Here is a 21,965-nt window from a genome sequence, read left to right as displayed (position 1 = left end):
TCTGACCTAAGGAATTCCAGCAGCGACGAGAAGGGCAAAGGATGAACACCCAAGAATCGCCAAGACTCTGCATCCCAGCTTTGCTCATTCCAAGCAGATTGTGGTTCTGACCATGTCAACAAGTGAGCACCACCTAACAATACATGTGTTTTATCACTGAGTAACTAACTAGAAAAAAGTTATTGTTTTTATTTGCTTTGTCTTTCAATCACTTTTGGTCTTTCCATTTTTACACATACAAATGTGTGTTTTGTGCCTTTAATAAAATATATAAAAAAAACTGCACAATGCCATTCATTAAGGAAACATAGCTAGACAAACAGATACTCAATAAGGCACATGATGTGCAGCATTTCCAAAAATACTTCTATATATATATATATATATATTTAAAAAAAAATGTTCAACCTCTCTGAGGTTGTTATTATCTGACACGTCGCTTGTAGGGCAGGGTCACCACTCTGTACAAGTCACAGGGAGAACTTCATTTCACCTACTGAATATTAACAGAGTTGGATTTATAATTTGGAATTTAACGAGAAATTCTTGGCAATTCAGCATATGGCCAGTCCTACAGAGCTCTAGTCATTCTAATTTACATTAATGCCTCCATTTCTGAAAGTACCTACCGTATTTTCTTATACCAGTTCACAGATGAAGCCAATGCTGACCACGGCGACATCATAACTCAGCGAGTACTGCTTAGGTCAGCACAGGCTTCAGCTGAAGCCTAGGGGAGAACAGTAGGGGATCTCCAGGATGACAGCATTTACATAAGCAAATTGTTATTGGAAATTTCGTAATGTGCTTGAAGGCTGAAATTTTGCTTTTGCTCAGGTACTTGTATTTGCTTTGCTGGTTTAAGAACTCTGACAAATAGACCGAGTGGCATTCCTTGGTAGAAGAATGACTGGCTTCATAGCTACCCTTAAGGATAGGGCTAGCAGGCAACTTTGGCCACTACACACATATAAAATGTGTCGGCAGATAGGAACCATTTGGCCCATCTAGTCTGCCCAATATAGATTACGTTGTAGCACTGCCTGCATCTCTAATAATGAAAGGAAACTGGGCCGTGTTGCTACCCGCAACTTGTAATAGTTTTACGACAGTCTCAAGAATTTCACCAGGTTTTGATTTTTGAGACTGTCGAGTCACGGTCATGGCAACATGTGTGCAGCAACATGACCCTATTTTCTTTTATTGGTCGCAAAGCGCAATTCTACATTGTGTGAATATATAGCTATAATCTGTATAAAATATTAAACAAGTTTGTGCAGACATTACTTATTTTGTACTGATCCACAGTTACTGCTTGTATTATACTCCAGAGCTGCACTCGCTATTCTGCTGGTGGAGTCACTTGTAAACAATACATTAGCTATCCTGTACTGATCCTGAGTTACATACTGTATTATACTCATACTCCAGAGCTGCTCTCACTATTCTGTTGGCAAAGTCACTGTGTACATACATTACATTACATATCTTGCACTGAACCAAAGTTCTGCTGGCGGTTAGTAGAAACAGTCGACATGTTTGTTGTCAGACACATCCAGCTTAAGCTACTTTCACACTAGCGGCAGCCTTCTCCGGCAGGCTGTTCCAGCGGGTGAACAGCCTGCCGGATCCCTGCTGCCGCTAGTGCACGCGTGCCGCCAGAGGTCCGCTCCTGCCCCTTTGACTAAAATGGGGGAGGGCCGGAGTTCCAGCGGCAGCACAACAAACATGTCGAGAGGCGTCCGGAATAAAACTACGACATGCTGCCGCTAGTGTGGAAGTAGCCTTAGGCTGAATTCACACTTCAGTTATTTGGTCAGTTATTTCCATCAGTTATTGTAAGCCAAAACCAGTAGTAAAGCCTACTCAGAGACAAGTATAATGGAAAGATCTGCACCTGTTCTGTGTTTTTCTGACCTGCATCTGGTTTTGGCTCACATTCGCTGACTAACAACTGAAGTGTGAACTTGGCCTTAGCGGTGCTTATATAATGGGACAGTTTGTTTTCCTGCAGATCACTGCACAACGCCTAGTGTACAGACCACACTTCTCACAATGCAAACCTAGAGCCACATTGAGCCACCAAGGAATGTTAAAACAGTTCAGCACTGAAGCCTGCAGAATTGAGAATGCAGCTCTGGAGTATAATAAAGGCTGTAATTCAGGATCACTACAAGACAGGTTATGCACTATACTCCCTCTTATACATTATATTTATGGATACAATAAAAATGGTGTTTAGATATGGACATACAGTACAGACCAAAAGTTTGGACACACCTTCTCATTCAAAGAGTTTTCTTTATTTTCATGACTATGAAGGCATCAAAACTATGAATTAACACATGTGGAATTATATACATAAAAACAAGTGTGAAACAACTGAAAATATGTCATATTCTAGGTTCTTCAAAGTAGCCACCTTTTGCTTTGATTACTGCTTTGCACACTCTTGGCATTCTCTTGATGAGCTTCAAGAGGTAGTCACCTGAAATGGTCTTCCAACAGTCTTGAAGGAGTTCCCAGAGATGCTTAGCACTTGTTGGCCCTTTTGCCTTCACTCTGCGGTCCAGCTCACCCCAAACCATCTCGATTGGGTTCAGGTCCGTTGACTGTGGAGGCCAGGTCATCTGGCGCAGCACCCCATCACTCTCCTTCATGGTCAAATAGCCCTTACTTTCAAAGTTTTCCCAATTTTTCGGCTGACTGACTGACCTTCATATCTTAAAGTAATGATGGCCACTCGTTTTTCTTTACTTAGCTGCTTTTTTCTTGCCATAATACAAATTCTAACAGTCTATTCAGTAGGACTATCAGCTGTGTATCCACCTGACTTCTCCTCAATGCAACTGATGGTCCCAACCCCATTTATAAGGCAAGAAATCCCACTTATTAAACCTGACAGGGCACACCTGTGAAGTGAAAACCATTTCAGGGGACTACCTCTTGAAGCTCATCAAGAGAATGCCAAGAGTGTGCAAAGCAGTAATCAAAGCAAAAGGTGGCTACTTTGAAGAACCTAGAATATGACATATTTTCAGTTGCTTCACACTTGTTTGTTATGTATATAATTCCATATGTGTTAATTCATAGTTTTGATGCCTTCAGTGTGAATCTACAATTTTCATAGTCATGAAAATAAAGAAAACTCTTTGAATGAGAAGGTGTGTCCAAACTTTTGGTCTGTACTGTATGCTTGGAAGGTGACTGACTTGTCACCCCATTAGATGTTGTATCTTAAAGGATCACTCCATGCAGATTCAGGAGCATAATTAAATATTACATTTCTTTGCAAAGGAGAATATCATACTTTTCCAGTTTTCATTTTCCCCATTTATTGTTAGGAGAGTCAAACACTAGGAAAGATATGTAGAGTGGCGAGATGGTATAATGCTGACCAGTGAAATCCTTTCCTCTGATTCATCCCTTATTACATGTATATAATATGTATTTGTCCCACATTTATAAAACAATCCATATAATCTAGAATTAATGTTTCATATATTTCTTTTCCCATTGATTTTCCCGAAAATGAGGTATGGTCAAAGAAAAAGGTCAGCTCTAGGGAAACCTGGGCTGTTGCCAGGGCCTTCACAGCTTGGATTGTCCATAGAGATCTAGGTAATCATGCTCTAAGCTTGTTAAACTGAGGTTGGGTTAGACGCACTCTGACTAATTCACCCTAGGACCCACATCTACCTGGAGCCAGCCCTGGCTATTATTGTAGTGTCAAGAGTACCTGAATGTGGTTGTCGTTGTCGAGCAGTTACCTGGGAGGTCAACACAAATAACAAGTTCCAAATTGTCAATCCTTGTTCACTTTACAAGATAGAAACCACGCTGCTCCTCAATAGGTACTCTTTCGACTATTCCAGATGCAGACCTTCGATAATGCACGAATTCACTGTTTCAGTGCCTCACAATCCAATATTGCTAATTTCTCCTAAAAGACTTGTTTCTCCTATAAATGTTAGGAGGAAAGTAGCAAAACAATAGTGAATCACCGCAAAGGACGTTCTTTATCAGATTTTTATTATACTCACAGGATTAAAAGAATCATAGGCGTAACATGTTAGGCTCCACCCAGGGGAACCTGCCGGCGTCTCCTTCTCCCATGCTGTAGCGCTGGCCAATCGCAGCGCTCAGCTCATAGCCTGAGAGAAAAAAATAAACTCTCAGGCTATGAGCTGAGCGCTGCGATTGGCCAGCGCTACAGCCTGGGAGAAAGAGACGCCGGCAGGTTTCCCTGGGTGGAGCCTAACTATGAAGATACCGGAGGCTATAACAGGAGAACGGAGCGGCGCCCAGGTATAACAGTAAGTGCAGGGGGATCCCTGGGCGCCGCTCTACATGTCTGCATACTTAGTTTAGATTTTTTAATCTAGTGAAAGGTCCTCTTTAAGTTGCTTGTCAAGCAACTTAAGCAGGGAGGAATCATGACTTCAGATGGAAAAAAATGACGAATATTCTAAAAAATATAATATATAGAGCAATATAGCTAATATAGTGCTATATTAGTTTTTCTAAAACAAGAATATATTGCAGTATAGCGAATATTCTAAAAAACAAATGTAGAGCAATTTAGCTAATATAGTGCTATAATCTTCATTGTCTAACATTTGTAATTTTTTTCTCATCTGAAGTTCATATTTGAAAAAATGATTATGGCACTATATTAGCTAAATTGCTCTATATTATTATTTTTTTTTTATATTCGCTATATTGCTATATATTCTTGTTTTAGAATATTACGAATATTCTAAAAAACTAATATCTAGCACTATATCGAATATAATAGTTTTTTAGAATATTCGTCTTTTTTTTTAAATCTGTATAGTTGTTCCTCTTCGGCATACTCCTCCCCAACAAGTGTCCCTGTCACCATGGGAACGCCTGGGGGGTTAGAATATTCTATCGGATCTGAGTTTTCACGATCTCAGTGAGATCGTGAAAACTCAGATCCGATGGTATATTCTAACCCCCAGGCGTTCCCATGGTGACGGCGGCGCTTGCCTGGGGGTTAGAATATACCATCTGATCTGAGTTTTCACGATCTCAGTGAGATTGTGAAAACTCAGATCCGATGGTATATTCTAACCCCCAGGCAATCCCATGGTGATGGATCGCTTGTCGGGGAGGAGTATGCTGAAGTGGAACAACTGTACAAATTGAAAAAAAAAAAGACCCATATTCTAAAAAACTAATATATTCAATATAGTGCTATATATTTGTTTTTTAGAATATTCGTCATTTTTTCCATCTAAAGTCATGATTCCTCCCTGCTTAAGTTGCTTGTGGGCCAATGACTCATTGGCCCACAAGCAAGAAACAGGGAAGAATCGTGTGTTCAGATTGTAAAAAAATGACGAATATTCGCTATAACGAATATATAGCCCTATATTCGAAATATTCGCGAATTCTCGAAGTTGCGATATTCGCACTCAACACTAGTGAGTATAATAAAAATCTGATAAAGAACGTCCTTTGCGTTGCTTCACTATTGTTTTGCTCCTTTCGTCCTAACATTTATAGGAGAAACGAGTCTTTTAGGAGAAATTAGCAATATTGGATTGTAAAGCACTGAAACAGTGAATTGGTGCATTATCGAAGGTCTGCATCTGCTGGAATAGTCAAAAGAGTACTTATTGAGGAGCAGCGCGGTTTCTATCTTGTGAAGTTACCTGGGAGGGCTGCTCTGCAGGAAAATAACAGTAAGGGTCCAGCATTCTTAGGATTGATGGGGGTTCCAAAGGTTGGATTCTCACCTAGATCTCTATGGATTATCCATAGAAATCTAGGTGAACATGCTTTAGGTTTAGGGTTGGGTTAGACCAATCTGACTAATTCACCCTAGGACCCACATCCACCCGGAGCCATCCCTGGGTATTATTGTAGTTTCAAGAGTATCTGAATGTGGTTGACCTGCAGATCCCTACTAAGCAGATGTCCATGATCACTGTTCTGCAGGAAAAAACTTTGTTGGGTATAGCATTTTTAGGTTTGATGGGGGTTCCAGAGAGTGGATTCTCGCCTGATCTCTATGGATTGTCCATACAGATCTAGGTAACATGCTCTAAGCTTGCCAAGCTGGGGTTGGGTTAGATCCATCTAACTAATTCACCCTAGGACCCACATCCCCCTGGAGGCAGCCCTTGGTGTTATTGTACTGTCAAGAATATCTGAATGTAATTTTCCTGTAGGCCCCTACATAGCAGATGCCTAGGAGGGCTTCTCTGTAGATACAATAAACAGTGAATGGTCCAGCATTCACTGGAGATCTAGATGAACATGCTCTAAGCTTGTCAAGCTGAGGTTGGGTTAGACCCATTCTGACTAATTCATCCCAGGATCCACTTGTATGAATGCAACAACATATGAATGTGGCTTTGCTGCAGACCCCTACATAGCAGGTGCCTGGGAGCGCTGCCCTGAAGGGAAAGAAAACAGTGAAAGGTCCAGCATTCTTAGGACTGATGGGGATCTCAAGAGTTTAGATTCTCACCTGATCTCTATGGATCTAATCCTTTAAGCGGTAAATATACATTAAATAGGTGTTGGCCAAATGGTCATTCAGCCAACAGTTCTCTCTTCCAACTTGACCATAAATGCCTTTATTTCAATTGGTAAAGGTGAATAAGATACTGACAGACACATTTGGCAGTGAGTATTCTGGGGAAACAACAGATTGGGTACATTGAAATCCAACTAGTCTAGTCTAATTTTCCCCCATGACATCTGCTGTTGAGAAGTCCCCATTTAGTTTGGCCAATCCCATTAAAATCAGCAAGCTCGATCAACTTTGATCAAACATGAATGAGCAGTTTTAGTTTGAGCTTTTGACTGCCTGCATCAACTCCAACCATGTCTGCAGTTGCTTTAAAGCTCCTAAATTTTAAATCCAGCTCTGCTAGGAATACCATACATTGACCTTGGAAAGCTTATGAAATTACAAGACTACTTCATCCCTGAGGTGTCAGTTTTAAATGCTGCAAAAAAACTGTAAGGTTTCATACACCTATTAAATATGACAGACCAATCACCAAGAGGATTTTATGTCTGCAAGAAACGTAAATTGTCTGTCTGGTTTTTCTCTCGAAATGAAAAATGCCCCAAATAGTTGTAAGAAAGTCTTGCATTGTATTGTTCCATAGTCCTTGCTGGTAATGTAACCCCGAACAGAGAACATGGAGAGTCATCAAGGACCAGCCTCAGACAACACCACTAGTGTGTCAATGAAGACTATGACATAGCCAGTGGTCTTCTGTCAATCCTCTCGGGCAACAGGAATAGCGGTAGTGGCCTACTGTTAATCCTCTCGGACAACAGGAATAATTGTCAAGTTTTTGTTTTTCTAAACACTGAGGAACTGCTCAGCTTGCACTCATAAATAATAGCTTCCTCTGCATTTCCTGTTCCTGTCTCTCAAAAAATACAAGTTTCCCATTGTTAATTTCAGTTTGTTCTGAGAACAGAAGAATTCCTAATAATAACGGTTAAGGCTCCTTGTTCCTGGGATGTCTGGCTGTCCATTCATCCAAATCTCTCGAATGATGCGCTCTCTTTCTTCAAGCCTTTGTGCTCTCTCAAGTTCCTCTGCAGACGTAAAAACGTTCATATTTAAAGTCCTCTCAAAGCGTCTGTGCCTCCTGGCAGAAAGGTCGGAGGTGGTGTCCGAGTCATCATCACTGTCGCTGGTGTCACTGTCGCTCTCCTGTTTCCTGGGGTTCTTCTTCACTCTGGACCTCTTACAGTCTGTCTGACAGGATATCCTCATTACTAAAGCCACTAGTGTCAGAATCAGGCCAATGCACACTCCAGATACGAAATACAATGCAGCTCTCTCCGGATTTTCTGCAAATAAATCAGAAAGATGTGTCAGAGAGAGGGAACAAAAAACAAGAAACCATTTATAATTAAGGACTTTTTTTTTCCACCATTGTGCAATTTTTTTTAAACTGTCTCAGGGCACAATAAGAAATCAAATAGCTACAGCTTTCACGGTTTTCTCTTATATATAGAGCTACATACTACAAAAATGTGCACAAGAAAGAAAGCTATGCAAAAACATCAGAACCGCACAATTTCTGTTTTTCTTTTGGTCTGGGTCGTAGGAGATGATGTATAGCGTGATCTAGTTGCCACATGCAGTTGGATGATTGTCTATGGTGGGCCAACATTTCTGAAAGTTTTCGTCCTAAGACTCATTTGGCCAACAGCTATTCCTTCCGACTCCTTATTCACATGTACGCTCGGCTCCACCATACAGGCATGTGTCCCAACTCTGGCAACAGCGCGGCTCCCATGAAAACAAAAACTATCAGCCAGGTTGAAATTCAACATGTCCAATCCTTCTTTCCAACAACATCTGCTGTCATGGATAAGTTGTGAGGTCCCAAATCCATTACATGGTCATCTAGTCCTCCCAAAATCATTGGTTTTGGCCGACATTCATCTAACATTTCACTTTACTGAGTATGCATCTTTTACTACAGTATATAGAAGGAGATAAGCCGGTGGATAGCTCCTGGGGCACAAAGAGAATCAGACATTTTGAAGAAAATTGATTGCACATTTCCAAACATCTGGCATCAACAGGAGGCTGTCTCTATATACATTATATCATCTGTCGATCTGGCTAAAATTCAACAATGAACGGATTCATTTTAATTGACTAAAATATTTGGCCCGAAAGCACTCCCTTTAAGAGCATTAGATCATTAACCTAAATCTATGCACTATGTAAAGTAAAACGTCCTTTATTTTGCATTGTAACATATGTAACATCTATACATTAGTTTGCCATGGTTTTGCTCTCTAACAAATCCTGTATACTCTATGCTCCCTGTTTTCCAAACCATTATTAACATGGTGCAAATGCTGTTTCAAGGAGTATTAATATATAACATGTGGATGGTGGGAGTCCAACCTCTAAGACCCCACCGATCCTGAGAATGAAGGGGGTGCTGCACTGATATAGCACTTTGTTTTTCCCGGTTCTGCAGGCAACAGCAGCGCAGCTTTATTCACGTGAGTGTGGTGTAGTGCGGTGCATTTCCCTAAGAGGATGAAGAGCTAAATCAGCATGACATCCCCTTAATTTCTCAGGATCAGTGGGAGTCTCAAAGGTCGGATCCCCACCAGTCAAATGATCATGGCACATCTTAACAATATGCCAGTTATAGGATGGAAATATCCCTTTAAAAGGACTGTCTACTTTGGACAATCCTTTTTTATTGGCTGGATCCCTTCAAAATAAGCACATCCCAGGATGTTCCACTACTAGGACAATCAGAGATCAGCTCTAATCTGTGGATGGACCTGGCAGTAGGTGTTCAAATTCTCTACAGTGCCACCACTGGGGAATTTAAGTATAGTTCTTATTGAAATCAATTGGCTCTGTGTAAAGCATGGGCATGTTGGGTCCTCCAGCGAACAAGATGCTCTTTGTAGCCGTTCCTTTCTCTGGCTGATAATGAGGATCCTGAATGGGAATATGAAAATGGGTTTTCTACATCAGACAACCTTTTAATATCTAGTAGGCCTGAAATATATAACTTGAAATGAAATAATCTTAAATTCCATCTACAATGTCTATAATATATAACCCCACAAAGAGCATGGCCTTGTTGTTCAAGGTATCTTATCGTATCATCTGTGTTCTATCTCTCCCAAATAATGAAAGTTAATCCCTTAACAACACACATTCATTTAGTGGACCTTACTCTGGCCCTGTGCCCAGACCACCAAAAAATGAAATTCCTGCATGACCGAGGTTTGACTTATCATTTACATTTTCATCTGTTCCTGGCCTCCTCTACACTCTCTTAATTATGTCAGGCCTTCCTGTACTGCAGCAGCTTGGCAAATAGCCGGAAAATGAAATTGTATGACAAATCATGCATTTGGGAACTTAATAAAGTGACTTCCAGCCCAGAACATTGGCCCATTGTGCAATATTAAAAAGGAGAAATGTTCGGCAGACTCATACAAGGATATTTAATAATCAAATGGAGGGATTTTTCATTATTTTAAATTTTTCTTTATCTACATTTTAAAAAACAGGTACAGACAGTTTCATAACATCTGGAAAATCAAGAAAAAAGACAGGAGACCTACTGGAGGATGGCTGCAGTGGAATATAGCTTCACAATATTCTGCATTATTTTGCACTAAGAAATTTTCATTCTGTTAATTCTTTGAAGATTGCAGAAGTATTACCATAGTGAAAATATGTACAGTCTAATACAGGGTAGGGCAGGCCTATCAGTAGATGGAAGCATAATTTTATGAGTTGAGTTGGATGATGGATCCTTAATCTGATCTGCTCTAGTTCAACCCTGTAGGCCGATATAAGGCTGAATTTGTTTTTTGTATCTGACATATAAGACAACACTTTGTGGAGAATGTAAGTTCGGACCCTAAAAAAATTTCCAGACCAGGGGGCATCAGAACTCTGAATTCTCTGGAAGTTATTGTAAAAAGGACTACTGAATCAAATTGATGCTACAAAGCCTGAATTTAGAGAACTGGTGTATGAGCCCCAAGGACTCCACCAACTTCATCAACTGACACAAGATGACTTTGGTAAGATTGTCAATAGAAGTCCTCCGTTTTGATAAGAAAAAGACCCCCCCCAATTCCTATTTAACTCTTCCCTTACTAGGGACATATCTCATACATCCTCGCAAGGTGGCCATTCAGTAGCCAAGGATGTATCTGTACATCCATGCTACCAAAGGCTCTAGTTCAGGCTAGACTGTAGCTAGACACAAAATCGCATGTAGGTGCCTATGTGTATAAAGTGCTGAGTGGGATTTTGACAATGTGCCAATTTGTATGTTCTCCCCTTGTTCATGTGGATTTTCCCCTAAAGTCCCCCAAATGCTTAAAGGGGTTCTCCAGGAATTAAGAAAATGAAAATACAGGGTGGGCCATTTATATGGATACACCTTAATAAAATAGGAATGGTTGGTATTAACTTCCTGTTTGTGGCACATTAGTATATGTGAGGGGGGAACTTTTCAAGATGGGTGGTGACCATGGTGGCCATTTTGAAGTCGGCCATTTTGAATCCAACTTTTGTTTTTACAATAGGAAGAGGGTCATGTGACACATCAAACCTATTGGGAATTTCACAAGAAAAACAATGGTGTGCTTGGTTTTAACGTAACTTTATTCTTTCATGAGTTATTTACAAGTTTCTCTTTGTTTACAGCCATTGACATGTCACCGAGGTTAACACGTGAGGAGCGGATAGAAATTGTGTTGATGTCTGGTGAACGCAGTAACCGGGTCATTGCAGCAGATTTCAATGCAAGACACCCTACAAGACCACCCATCTCCCATGCTACAGTTAGCAAACTGCTTGCTAAGTTTCGTGAAACTGGTTCAGTGTTGGATTTGCCAAGATGTGGACGCATGAAATCTGTCTCTAATGAAGAAACATCAGTGGCTGTCCTAGCTTCATTCAGCAAGAGCCCACAGCATAGCACTCGCCGCATGTCACTGGAGAGTGGCATTAGTCGAACATCCCTTCGGCGGATATTAGCTACTCACAAATGGAACCCTTACAAACTCCAGCTACTGCAGCATCTCAACGAGGATGACCCAGATCGGCGCACTGAATTTGCAGAATGGGCAAAACAAAAATTGGAACAGGACCCTCAGTTTATGCAGAATATTTTGTTCAGTGATGAGGCAAACTTTTATGTGAATAGTGAAGTTAACAAACAAAACCACCGCTATTGGTCTGACACTAACCCACATTGCATAGATCCCTCCAAGACTGTTGGAACAAAAAAAATGATGGTATGGTGTGGTATATGGGGTACAAAGATAGTGGGGCCATTCTTCATCAATGGAAACCTCAAGGCCACTGGATATGCGAAATTGCTACATGATGATGTGTTTCCCTCTTTATGCACTGAAGCTGGCACGTTCCCTGAGTTTTTCCAGCAAGATGGTTCACCACCACATTATGGGTGTCAGGTCCGAGCATTCCTAGATGAACAGTTTCCTGGAAAGTGGATTGGTCGTCGTGGGCCAGTTGAATGGCCCCCAAGGTCACCCAATCTGACCCCCTTAGACTTTTATCTTTGGGGTCATCTGAAGGCAATTGTCTATGCTGTGAAGATACGAGATGTGCAGCACCTGAAACTACGGATACTGGAAGCCTGTGCTAGCATTTCTGCTGCGGTGTTGCTATCAGTGTGTGAAGAGTGGGAGAAGAGGGTTGCATTGACAATCCAACACAATGGGCAGCACATTGAACACATTTTAAAAGTGGTCAGAAACTTGTAAATAACTCATGAAAGAATAAAGTTACGTTAAAACCAAGCACACCATTGTTTTTCTTGTGAAATTCCCAATAGGTTTGATGTGTCACATGACCCTCTTCCTATTGTAAAAACAAAAGTTGGATTCAAAATGGCCGACTTCAAAATGGCCACCATGGTCACCACCCATCTTGAAAAGTTCCCCCCTCACATATACTAATGTGCCACAAACAGGAAGTTAATATCACCAACCATTCCCATTTTATTAAGGTGTATCCATATAAATGGCCCACCCTGTACTTAAATATTACTTTTATTATAAATATATTCTCAAATACCGTTTATCAGTGGAAACAAAATGGCCTCTGTCCATTAGTTCACACAAAACCTGTCCTGATCACACATGAGGACAAGTTACTTTATAACACTGAGTTAAAGAGCTGCCTCATCCTCCTCCTCTCTGCTCTACTTGTCAGGGATTATGATCCTGAATCCAGATGATAAGAACTTTAGCTGAATCTCTGGGTAATTTAGTTAATGAGGAGACAAGAAGTACAGAAAGGACAGACAGGACAGGCTGTGGTAATGGAGACCGTAAACAAGTGCTGCTTCTCATTAGCTCCACGTCACCCTCCTCTCATGTCTCATCAACTCCATTCCCACAGAGATTCACCTGTACTCAGGATCATGATTCCTGACAAGCAGAGCAGAGAGGAGGATGAGGCAGCACTGTGGCTAATTGTGGTGAAGTAACTTATCCTCCTGTGTTATTAGGACAGGTTTTGTGTGTACTGATAGGATGGCTGCCACTTTATTTCTCCTAATGATTGCTTCCTAGACAAAACAAGCCTTTCTAAGTAATGAAAAGTATTTGTGAATATATTTTTATTATAAAATAATATTTAAGTATTACAAATTTTTTTAATTCCTGGAGAACCACTTTAAGGGGACTAAAGGTGCTAAATGCTAAAGGTTAATCTCACTAGGAAATTCTGGTTTAATAAAAGTACTCTAATCTTTCAGCAAGACTATAGAGCAAGTATTTTACAAACGGTGCCTTTTACTTTTAAAGACCCAGCATGTTTGCAGATTGTGTTGTCAGTGGGGGCTTGAGCATTTGGCACCCCAATTTTCACTTATCCCCTATCACAAGGTTCTCGTGTCAACAAAAAAAAAACATTATAGGGAAGAACATCCGCTACTGATATTGATTACAGTGTAACCATGGAAGGACCTCCCTCGCTCGCTGATGGCTGATTCTTAAAGACTTCGGACTCACCCTTAATGAAAACCTGACCTGTTTTCCCTTTGCTTATTCCGGTTCCTCAAGACTCTCAGAAAAATTAGGCCAAGGAGCATATGGATCCCCCATGCTTCATCTCCCCAGTAGAAGACACCCCGGGAATGGGACATCTAATTACTTGGATGTAGTCTACCTGTCATTTTAATTTGATCTCAAGTGTCAGTTTAAGCTTGGTTCTTTGGCCCTGTCCTCCATTATGAGTGTGTCATTGAATAGGGTCATTTTGTGACCTCCAAGTCTCATGGTTTTTTGACCGTGCGTATTTTTAAGATCTGTAGTTATTTTACAGACGATAACATTTCATTCTTGATCCGTGATGTTTAACTGTTTTTGAGAAACTGAAAAGTAATAAGCCATCTGCTCATTGTATGGAAGATCCAAAAGTTCGATTTAGAAATTCAGATGCTCAACCCCGTTGACGTAGAATAGAAATTAGTCAACCTTTTCCTTACAATGACATTGTAAACGAGCATAACTACTGATGAAATAATAGCTGTGTGCACTTTTGGCGTCGGCTCGTCATAGTGTTTGCACCTGCTAAACCATGGGCCATTACATGTCCAGCACAGCTGTCCTACGCCTATAAATACTGGGACATTCCTTCAAGAGCTGCAAAACCTTCTTTACTGGTCTGAGTTGTTGAATGAATTTATTTATACATGGCAATGTTACAAGCCGAGTCTTAAATGGTCCAAGAGCAGCAGCTGTAGTGTAAAAGTCTGAACATGAAAGGATAATGCGAGACTCGGGTTGTAAACAGTAGTCCCAGCAGATGATCTATTAGGCACGTTTCATACATAGGAACTTTACGATATTTTTACACCATGAAGAAAGTTGATGCCCTTCCTCATTGGCCACTCTAGGACACTGCTTCTAAATACGCAACACATACAGGAAGCAAATGGAAATGTAATCAGTGCGAAACAATGGTAAAATACTGTACTGCAAGATCCAGTATAAGGGGTAGTGATGGACGATAAAATGGTCGCGAACCGCGCGTTCGCGGCGGGGCCCATTCACTTTATGGCAGGCGAACCTGAAAAACCTTCAGCTCATATTTGCAGCCAGAAAACAGTTACTAGAAGTACACAAATAGTCCCACAACATGGACAGTGATATACCAGAGGGGGATCATTGGCAAAAATTCCCACCAAAAATTAGTATTTTAATCAGGGGCCATTTTTATGCGTCTTAAAGGGAAACTCAAAAATGTGCCCTGCTAGAGCCTAGAAAATTTTGTTTCCTATAGGTTTGATGCATACAAATGTGCAGCACTCCACGTTTTTGTATCCTGCAGAGTGAAAAAATGCATACGTTAACGTAATTTTTTTTTCTACCATGGAACTGTATGGTGAACGGACGCCACTGTACGGCATCAGTCTGAGGCATCTGTTAACGCATACATTTTTGGTATGCATTAAATGGATGGCAAAAATAGGATGTGAACCCAGCCTTAGTGTCAGAATAAGCACCAGTACACATCGGAGCAGCGTGGCGGAGAGGGGAGGCCGCCATGTACTGACAGAGCTCTACCTGGTCCTGGTGGTCAGGGATGAGGACTGTGTTTCCCAAGGATAATTTTTCTACTAGGAAATACAGGGCACAGTATAATACACTAGAATCTATATAATATAAAGATATTAGCCCTACCCCTCGAATAATAATACAATTAGGTGGTCATTTATTATATATCATTTATTATATAGAAATACATCTATGTTAGGCGTATTTCTGACACAGATTGAGGCGCAATCTGCATATTTTTTTCGCTCATGCCAGGCCAAAAAAAAGGATGGCGTGAGCAGGGAAAGGGATACAGTTATGGCCAACCAGTTATTGGATACCACCGCCATACATTGACCGGATAACACCTCTGCCAGGTCTAAAAAAGGATGGCGTGAGCAGGGAAAGGGATACAGTTATGGCCAACCAGTTATTGTATAACACCGCCATACCGTGACCGGATAAAAGGGTATAAGAGGTCACAGTACAGGGAATGACTAGGGGCACTGCACAGGGTGGGGTTAGAGGGCACAATGCAGGGTATAAGGGGGCACAGTACGGGTGAGGGGCCCAGTACGGGGTGGGGGGCACAGTCACATGACCCTGTCACATTAGAAGGTCCTTATGGTGAAAGCGGTTCATACGCCACCATAATGAGAGGCAGAGGAGTGAGACAAGGGTGTGATTATGTGGTTAGAGATAAAAAATGTAACTGTCGGCCAGTACAGGCCCCAAAAATTAGGCAATAGGAATTCACCTGACAGCAAAGAACTTTGGATTCTGTGGCTGGAGGTACATTAGGCGGTCACAGGATAAAAATTTAACTGTTGGCAAGTACAGGCCTCAAAAATTAGGCAATAGACATTCACCTGACAGCAAAGAACTTTGGATTCTGTGGCTGGGGGTACATTAGGTGGTCACAAAATAAATATGTAACTGTCGGCCAGTACAGGCCCAAAAATTAGTCATTAACCTGACAGAAAAGGCCTTTTATGCTGCTGTATATACATAAGGCAAGAACCATTCTTTATTCTGGGTGGTGGCGGATATGTGTGGGCTGGCATGAGGAAATTAAATTACACATGGTCATCACAGGTGATGAATTCCTCTGAGATCCATGCCTCATTCATTTAAAAAAATGTGAGGTAGTCCACACTGTCGTGAGCTAGGCGAGTGCGAGTATCCATTACGATCCCCCCTTCTGCGCTGAACGTCCTTTCGGACAGGACACTCGACAAGGTGCAAGCCAAGAGTTCCATGGCAAATTGTGTCAGCTCTGGCCACAGGTCAAGCCTGCACACCCAGTAGTCAAGGGGTTCCTCGCTTCTCAGATCGTCCACATCGGCTGTTAACCCAATGTAGTCGGACAACTGTCGGTCTAGGTGTTCCCTGAGGCTAGATCCGAAGGGCGGCTGTCGATGGGTTGGCTGCAAGAATGAGCTCATATCCGAAGTGACCAACACACCTTCAAACTGCCCTCTTTTTGCAGTTGCGGTAGGAATGGTACCTGCACCTTTTTCTCTGTGGGTGAAAATTCCTCTGCCAGTGCCCGCAACAGCAGAATGCAGCATCTCTCGCAGCAAGGCCTGGAAATGCTGCATTCTGACAGCCCTCTGTGATTCTGGTAACATGTCCACCATTTTGTGTTTGTACCGGAAGTCTAAGTACGGTGCCACCCAGTACAGGTCCTTGACCTTTATGCTTTTTATACAGGGGTCCCTCTTCAAACACTGGAGCATGAAGGCCCCCATGTGCACTAAATTGGAAGTGGTGGAGCATCCTGGCTCCTGCTCATCGCCCAGGAGAATGTCGTCCTCGGTCTCTTCCCCCCAGCCACGGACAACACCAGGGATCCCCGAAAGGTCTAAAGCCAGCTCTTCTTGCTCCTCCTCCTCCCCCCAGCCACCATCCTCCTCTGACTTCTCTTCAGACTCCTGCTGACTTGTCTCAGATTGAGTAGCCCCCCCTGGGAATTCATTCAGCATTGCAACTTCCTCATCTTCCAGCTCCTGCTCCTCGACGGCTTGATCAATGACACAACGCAATGCACGCTGCAGAAAGAAGGCGTAAGGTGCAATGTCACTGATGGCGCCCTGGCTGTGACTGACCAGTTTGGTGATCTCAACAAATGGCCGCAGAAGTCTGCATGCGTCGCGCACGAGCAGCCACTGGCGCGGTGAAAAGAAATCAAGCTCCCCAGAACCTGTCCTGCCGCAGAGTTTGTACAGGTAGTTGTTAACGGCACATTTCTTCTGGAGCAGCCTATCAAGCATGTACAAGGTGGAGGAGTTCCAGCGCGTCGGGCAGTCACAAATCAGACGTCTGACGGGCAAGTGGTGTCACCGATGAACGTCAGCAAGGCGAGCCATGGCCGTGTAAGATCTTCTTAAATGGTCAGAGATTTTTCTGGCCTGCCAAAAGATGTCCTGGAATTGGGGTTTTTGGCAACGAATCGCTGCACGACTAAGTTCAGGACGTGTGTCATTTTGCCTTGTTTCAGAGTGCTCAGCAGATTGGCACTGTTGTAACACACCACTTTACCAACTGTGAAATTGAGCGGGGTTAGCCACTGATTGGCCTGTGACTGCAGAGCTGAAAGCAGTGCAGGGCCGGTGTGGCTCTTGGCTTCCAGGCACAACAGTCGCAGCACAGCATGGCAACGTCTCACCTGGCATGTCGAATCGGTTCTGGGGAGCTTGGGGGTGCAGCGGAAGAGGCGGTAGCAGTGGAAAAGGAGGAGTCAGCCGAGGAGGAGATGGAGGATGGAGTAGGAGGAGGAGAAGACGAGGCCGGCCTGCATGCAATCCGTGGCGGTAACACCAAATTCACACTGGTGCCACGGGTTACATGTTTGATGGCCATTAGAAGGTTCATCTAGTGGGCAGTAAAAGTTATGTACCTTCCCTGCCCGTGTTTGCTAGACCACGTGTCTGTGGTCAGATGTATCTTGGCACCAACACTGTGTGCCAGAGATATATTAACTTGCCGCTGAACGTGGCCATATAGTTCAGGGATGCCCTTCTGGGAGAAATATTTCCCTCTGGGGACCTTCCATTGCGGTGTGCCAATGGCCACAAATTTTCTAAAGGCCTCCGTGTCCACCAATTTATATGGCAGTAGTTGGCAGGCTAGCAGTTCTGACAAGCCAGCAGTCAGCCATTGGGCAGGAGGATTATCCGGCGTCATAATTTTTTTACGCTCGAACATTTGGGCCATGGAAGCCTGCCTTGTGCCAGATGAACGCAACGACAGCATGGTGGAAGGTGGAGTGGAGGAGAGAGGAGAAGGAGAAGAGGCAGTATGTGGAACGCTGGGAGTGTGGCTTGATGGGTTCTGACGGCGTTGCTCCCACTGGGCTCAGTGATGGGAGGCCAGGTGCCTTCTTAAGGCGGTCGTCCCTAGGTGAGTGTTGGGTTTACCGCGACTTATGCGTTGACAAAACAGGCTGCAGATGGCAACACTACTGTAAGCTCCTGACACGTTAAACAAAGCCCACACTGCGGAGCCATGTGCCGGCATCCTGGGAGCGCAAGATGTGACCGTGCATGGTGGATGGCTCACTACAAATACATTTGTGCACTGCGAGTTCTGCCTGATTCTCCTCCTCCTCCCTATCTGCTGCTCCATCTCTTCCTCTGAACTCTCCTCCTCTTCCTCTCTTGTGGGCACCTACATGACGTCTATCGACACGTCATCATCATCACCTTCGCCACCACTGACATTAGAGATTTCAGAGTAGGCAGCAACAGCGCAGACCACCCTCCTTGGGCTGATCTGGGTACTGTCGTCAAACCGCTGGGTGGCGGCCGTTGCTACCTCCTCTTCCTCATCCGATGCCAAGAATGGCTGCGCATCGGTAAGGTCTGGGAATGGATGGGAAAATAATTCCTCTGACTCGAGTGGAGGGGCTATGGTAGTGGTGGTGGTGTCTTTGGGGTGCACACAGCAGAGAGTGAGGAGGGTGCAGATACAGAGGATGAGGAGGGTGCAGAAGCGGAAGTGAGCCACTCAACCAACTCTGATGCGTCCTTTGACATAATCGCTCGCACCTTCTCCAACTTCCCACTTAGGCTCCGGCCTGGTGCACCTGCCCGACCCTACTACCCCTGCGGAACGGCCTGCCTCTTTCTCTGCCTGTCATTTTCAAAATGACCCTGTGCCAAAGTCCCTAGAAAAGAGCAGTATTTGTGGAAGCTGATATATAGCAGGCCTCAATCAGTTGTTAGTTGAAGCTGGTATATTACCCTCAAGCAGTAATTTTGTGGACGCAGGTATATGGAAAACCTCAATCACTATTTTGTGGAAGCTGATATATGGCAGGCCTCAATCAGTTGTTAGTTGAAGCTGGTATATTACCCTCAAGCAGTAATTTTGTGGACGCAGGTATATGGAAAACCTCAATCACTATTTTGTGGAAGCTGATATATGGCAGGCCTCAATCAGTTGTTAGGTGAAGCTGGTATATCACCCTCAAGCAGTAATTTTGTGGACACAGGTATATGGAAAACTTCAATCACTATTTTGTGGGAGCTGATAGATCGCAGCCCACAATCAGTATTTTCTGGAAGCATACAAATGCACTATAATATACTATGTTAGAAAGTATATTATAAGTATATCACACCCCTCAGTATATCACACCTATCGATAGCACAACGTTACCAGCCCTTAAAAGGACTTTTGTGGCCCTATTAGCTAGCGTTTGGTGTCCCTAAGTTCCAAACAGCCTGTCCCTGCTCCAAAATGCAAAATGTCTGCCAGATCGGGTTGGGGGTGTGTCCATGTGCTGAAACATCTCAATTGGCTGTCCTGTCCCACCTGATGGATGTGTCATGATCAAGGTTCGGCACAATGCAAAAGAATATGCCGCGCGCCATATGTTCGCATGTTCGGCGGATCGCGAACACGCAAAGTTCGCCGTGAACTGACCGCCAGGCGAACTGCAAGGCCATCTCTAATAAGGGGTTGCATCAGATTAGAAACTGCTTTTTTGCCAGTAACAGCGTCACTCTTGACAGTGGAACTTGTACTGCAACTGACCTCCACTAACGTTAATGAGAATGAGCTGAAATACCAACTACATCCTATGGTGATGTTTCTGCAAAAAAAAAGCTAACCCTTTTAATGATTCATGGAAATCCCCATGTATAATACAGTTTAGTTGTCACTGGATTCTTGCTTTTCTATGTAAATGAGGCTTTAAAAGAGATATCCCAGATTTATATATTTTTTTTTTCAAAGAAACACCTGCATTTTAATACTTTTGTAGCTGTATGTAATTAAAACTTTTGTATGGCCACAGAGGTATTTAACAAATATATTTTATATCGCCACCTGCGTTTGTTCTTTTCCTTAATTCTCTGTCCACCTCAGTAACATTGCTGAGGTGGTCACACATGCTCAGTGCTATATTTTAACTTTCACCAGACGTATCTACTGTTACAATCTGTGACAGTTAGTGGAGAGAGCTGCAGCAGAAAATACACATCCCCTGAGCTGTGATAGGGAGAGAGCTGCAGCAGAAAGGAAAACCCCTGAGATGTAATAGGGTCCTCCAGCTTTAAATAAAGCTAGCAGAACAATTGGAGCGATGAATGGGAATGCATGTACTTATTTATCATGTACTGTATCATGTTTGACTTTACATCAATCATGGGATAACCCATCTAAAGGATATACTCACCATCACAACCATTTTTTAAATTCTAAGTTTACTTTTGCATTGGTACTAGTGATAGCCGCATCAGAGTTCAGAGGAGAGCACCTACTGCCAACATGCATAGTGTAGAGAGACAGAGGACCAACACCAGGTGTCATAGTGTAGGGCACCATTAGCTACCATGGCTGTCCATGTCCGGTATTCGTGGAGGGAACACTGACCAGCCTTCAGTGTGTCCAGGACATTGTGGAACCAGTCCTAATGCCTATTTTGACTCAATTAGGAGACATAGTGATACACCAATATACTGTAAGCCCTCCCACATATTGCCTGCTCTAGAAAACGTGCTCTTCAGGATGTTCGTCAGCTCTTTCGGCCAGTTTGATTGTCAGATCTCTCCCCCATTGAGAATGTCTGGGGCAGGATGGGGCAATAGGTCTTCCATGCACAGCAGCCAACAACCATCTTGACTGAACTACGGTTCCAAATTAAAAGAGCCTGAGATAACATCCAGCATGTCCATTATCATGCCAGAGTGCCAGCCTGTGTTGCAGCAACGGGAGATGCACTCAGTATAATGTGACCCTGCCTCATCATATACCCTGCTGCAGAACCCAAAATAATGGGGGCACCATCTTGGTTGCGTAATCATTGACCAAGAACCACTAGCAGTTTATACTATGTCAGTTTCAGCTCCAAGTGATCTTTTTCTTCATCTTCCATTAGTGTAGCCTTGCTTGCAGATGAAAAACTGTCTTCAATCTTCAGCTCTGGTGGGACCTGCAGACGTTTATGCCATTCCTTGTGGATATACCATAAATGTCTGAGATGGGGATTTCTCTTTATCAATAACTGACCGCAGTGAATAAAGCAGAAGATCAGTGATACAATATAGGTTATCAATGATCTTAAATGATCAATCGTACCACTGTCAAACTCATTATCGGTGGAATGATCAGTAAATGTGTGTAAAGGGACCTTTACTTTTGTAAATCTGGAGATTATTACATTTGCTGACATTTCAAACACTATGGGATTGAAAAGATCAGAGCAAAACAAGAACATTAACTAGCAAACACAGTATACTGTGCAGTTACAGATCCTCTGAACGCCCTTCTGGCCTCCCGTCAGACATTCGGTTTAGCTTGTGAATAATGCGTTATCCATCGTACGGCAGCCTCAGGACTCAATATCTCCAAATATGTAATAGCCTGTTTGTTTTGTT

At 42.9% G+C, this 21,965-nt stretch overlaps 1 protein-coding gene across 1 annotated transcript in view; it reads right to left on the bottom strand.

Moving 5' to 3' along the window:
* Positions 1-5,513: 5,513 nt before the first annotated feature.
* The window catches only part of EVA1A (eva-1 homolog A, regulator of programmed cell death), a 356,598-nt gene continuing 340,146 nt past the window's right edge, over positions 5,514-21,965 (bottom strand). Inside the window, exon 9 of the mRNA XM_040427455.1 lies at positions 5,514-7,851. Coding sequence (XP_040283389.1) covers positions 7,481-7,851 — 371 coding nt within the window. The 3' untranslated portion in view covers positions 5,514-7,480. The remainder of the gene's footprint in view (positions 7,852-21,965) is intronic.

Source organism: Bufo bufo, chromosome 4 (genome assembly GCF_905171765.1).
Source record: "Bufo bufo chromosome 4, aBufBuf1.1, whole genome shotgun sequence".
Lineage (NCBI taxonomy): Eukaryota > Metazoa > Chordata > Amphibia > Anura > Bufonidae > Bufo > Bufo bufo.
This window is presented reverse-complemented; position numbering and strand designations above follow the sequence as displayed.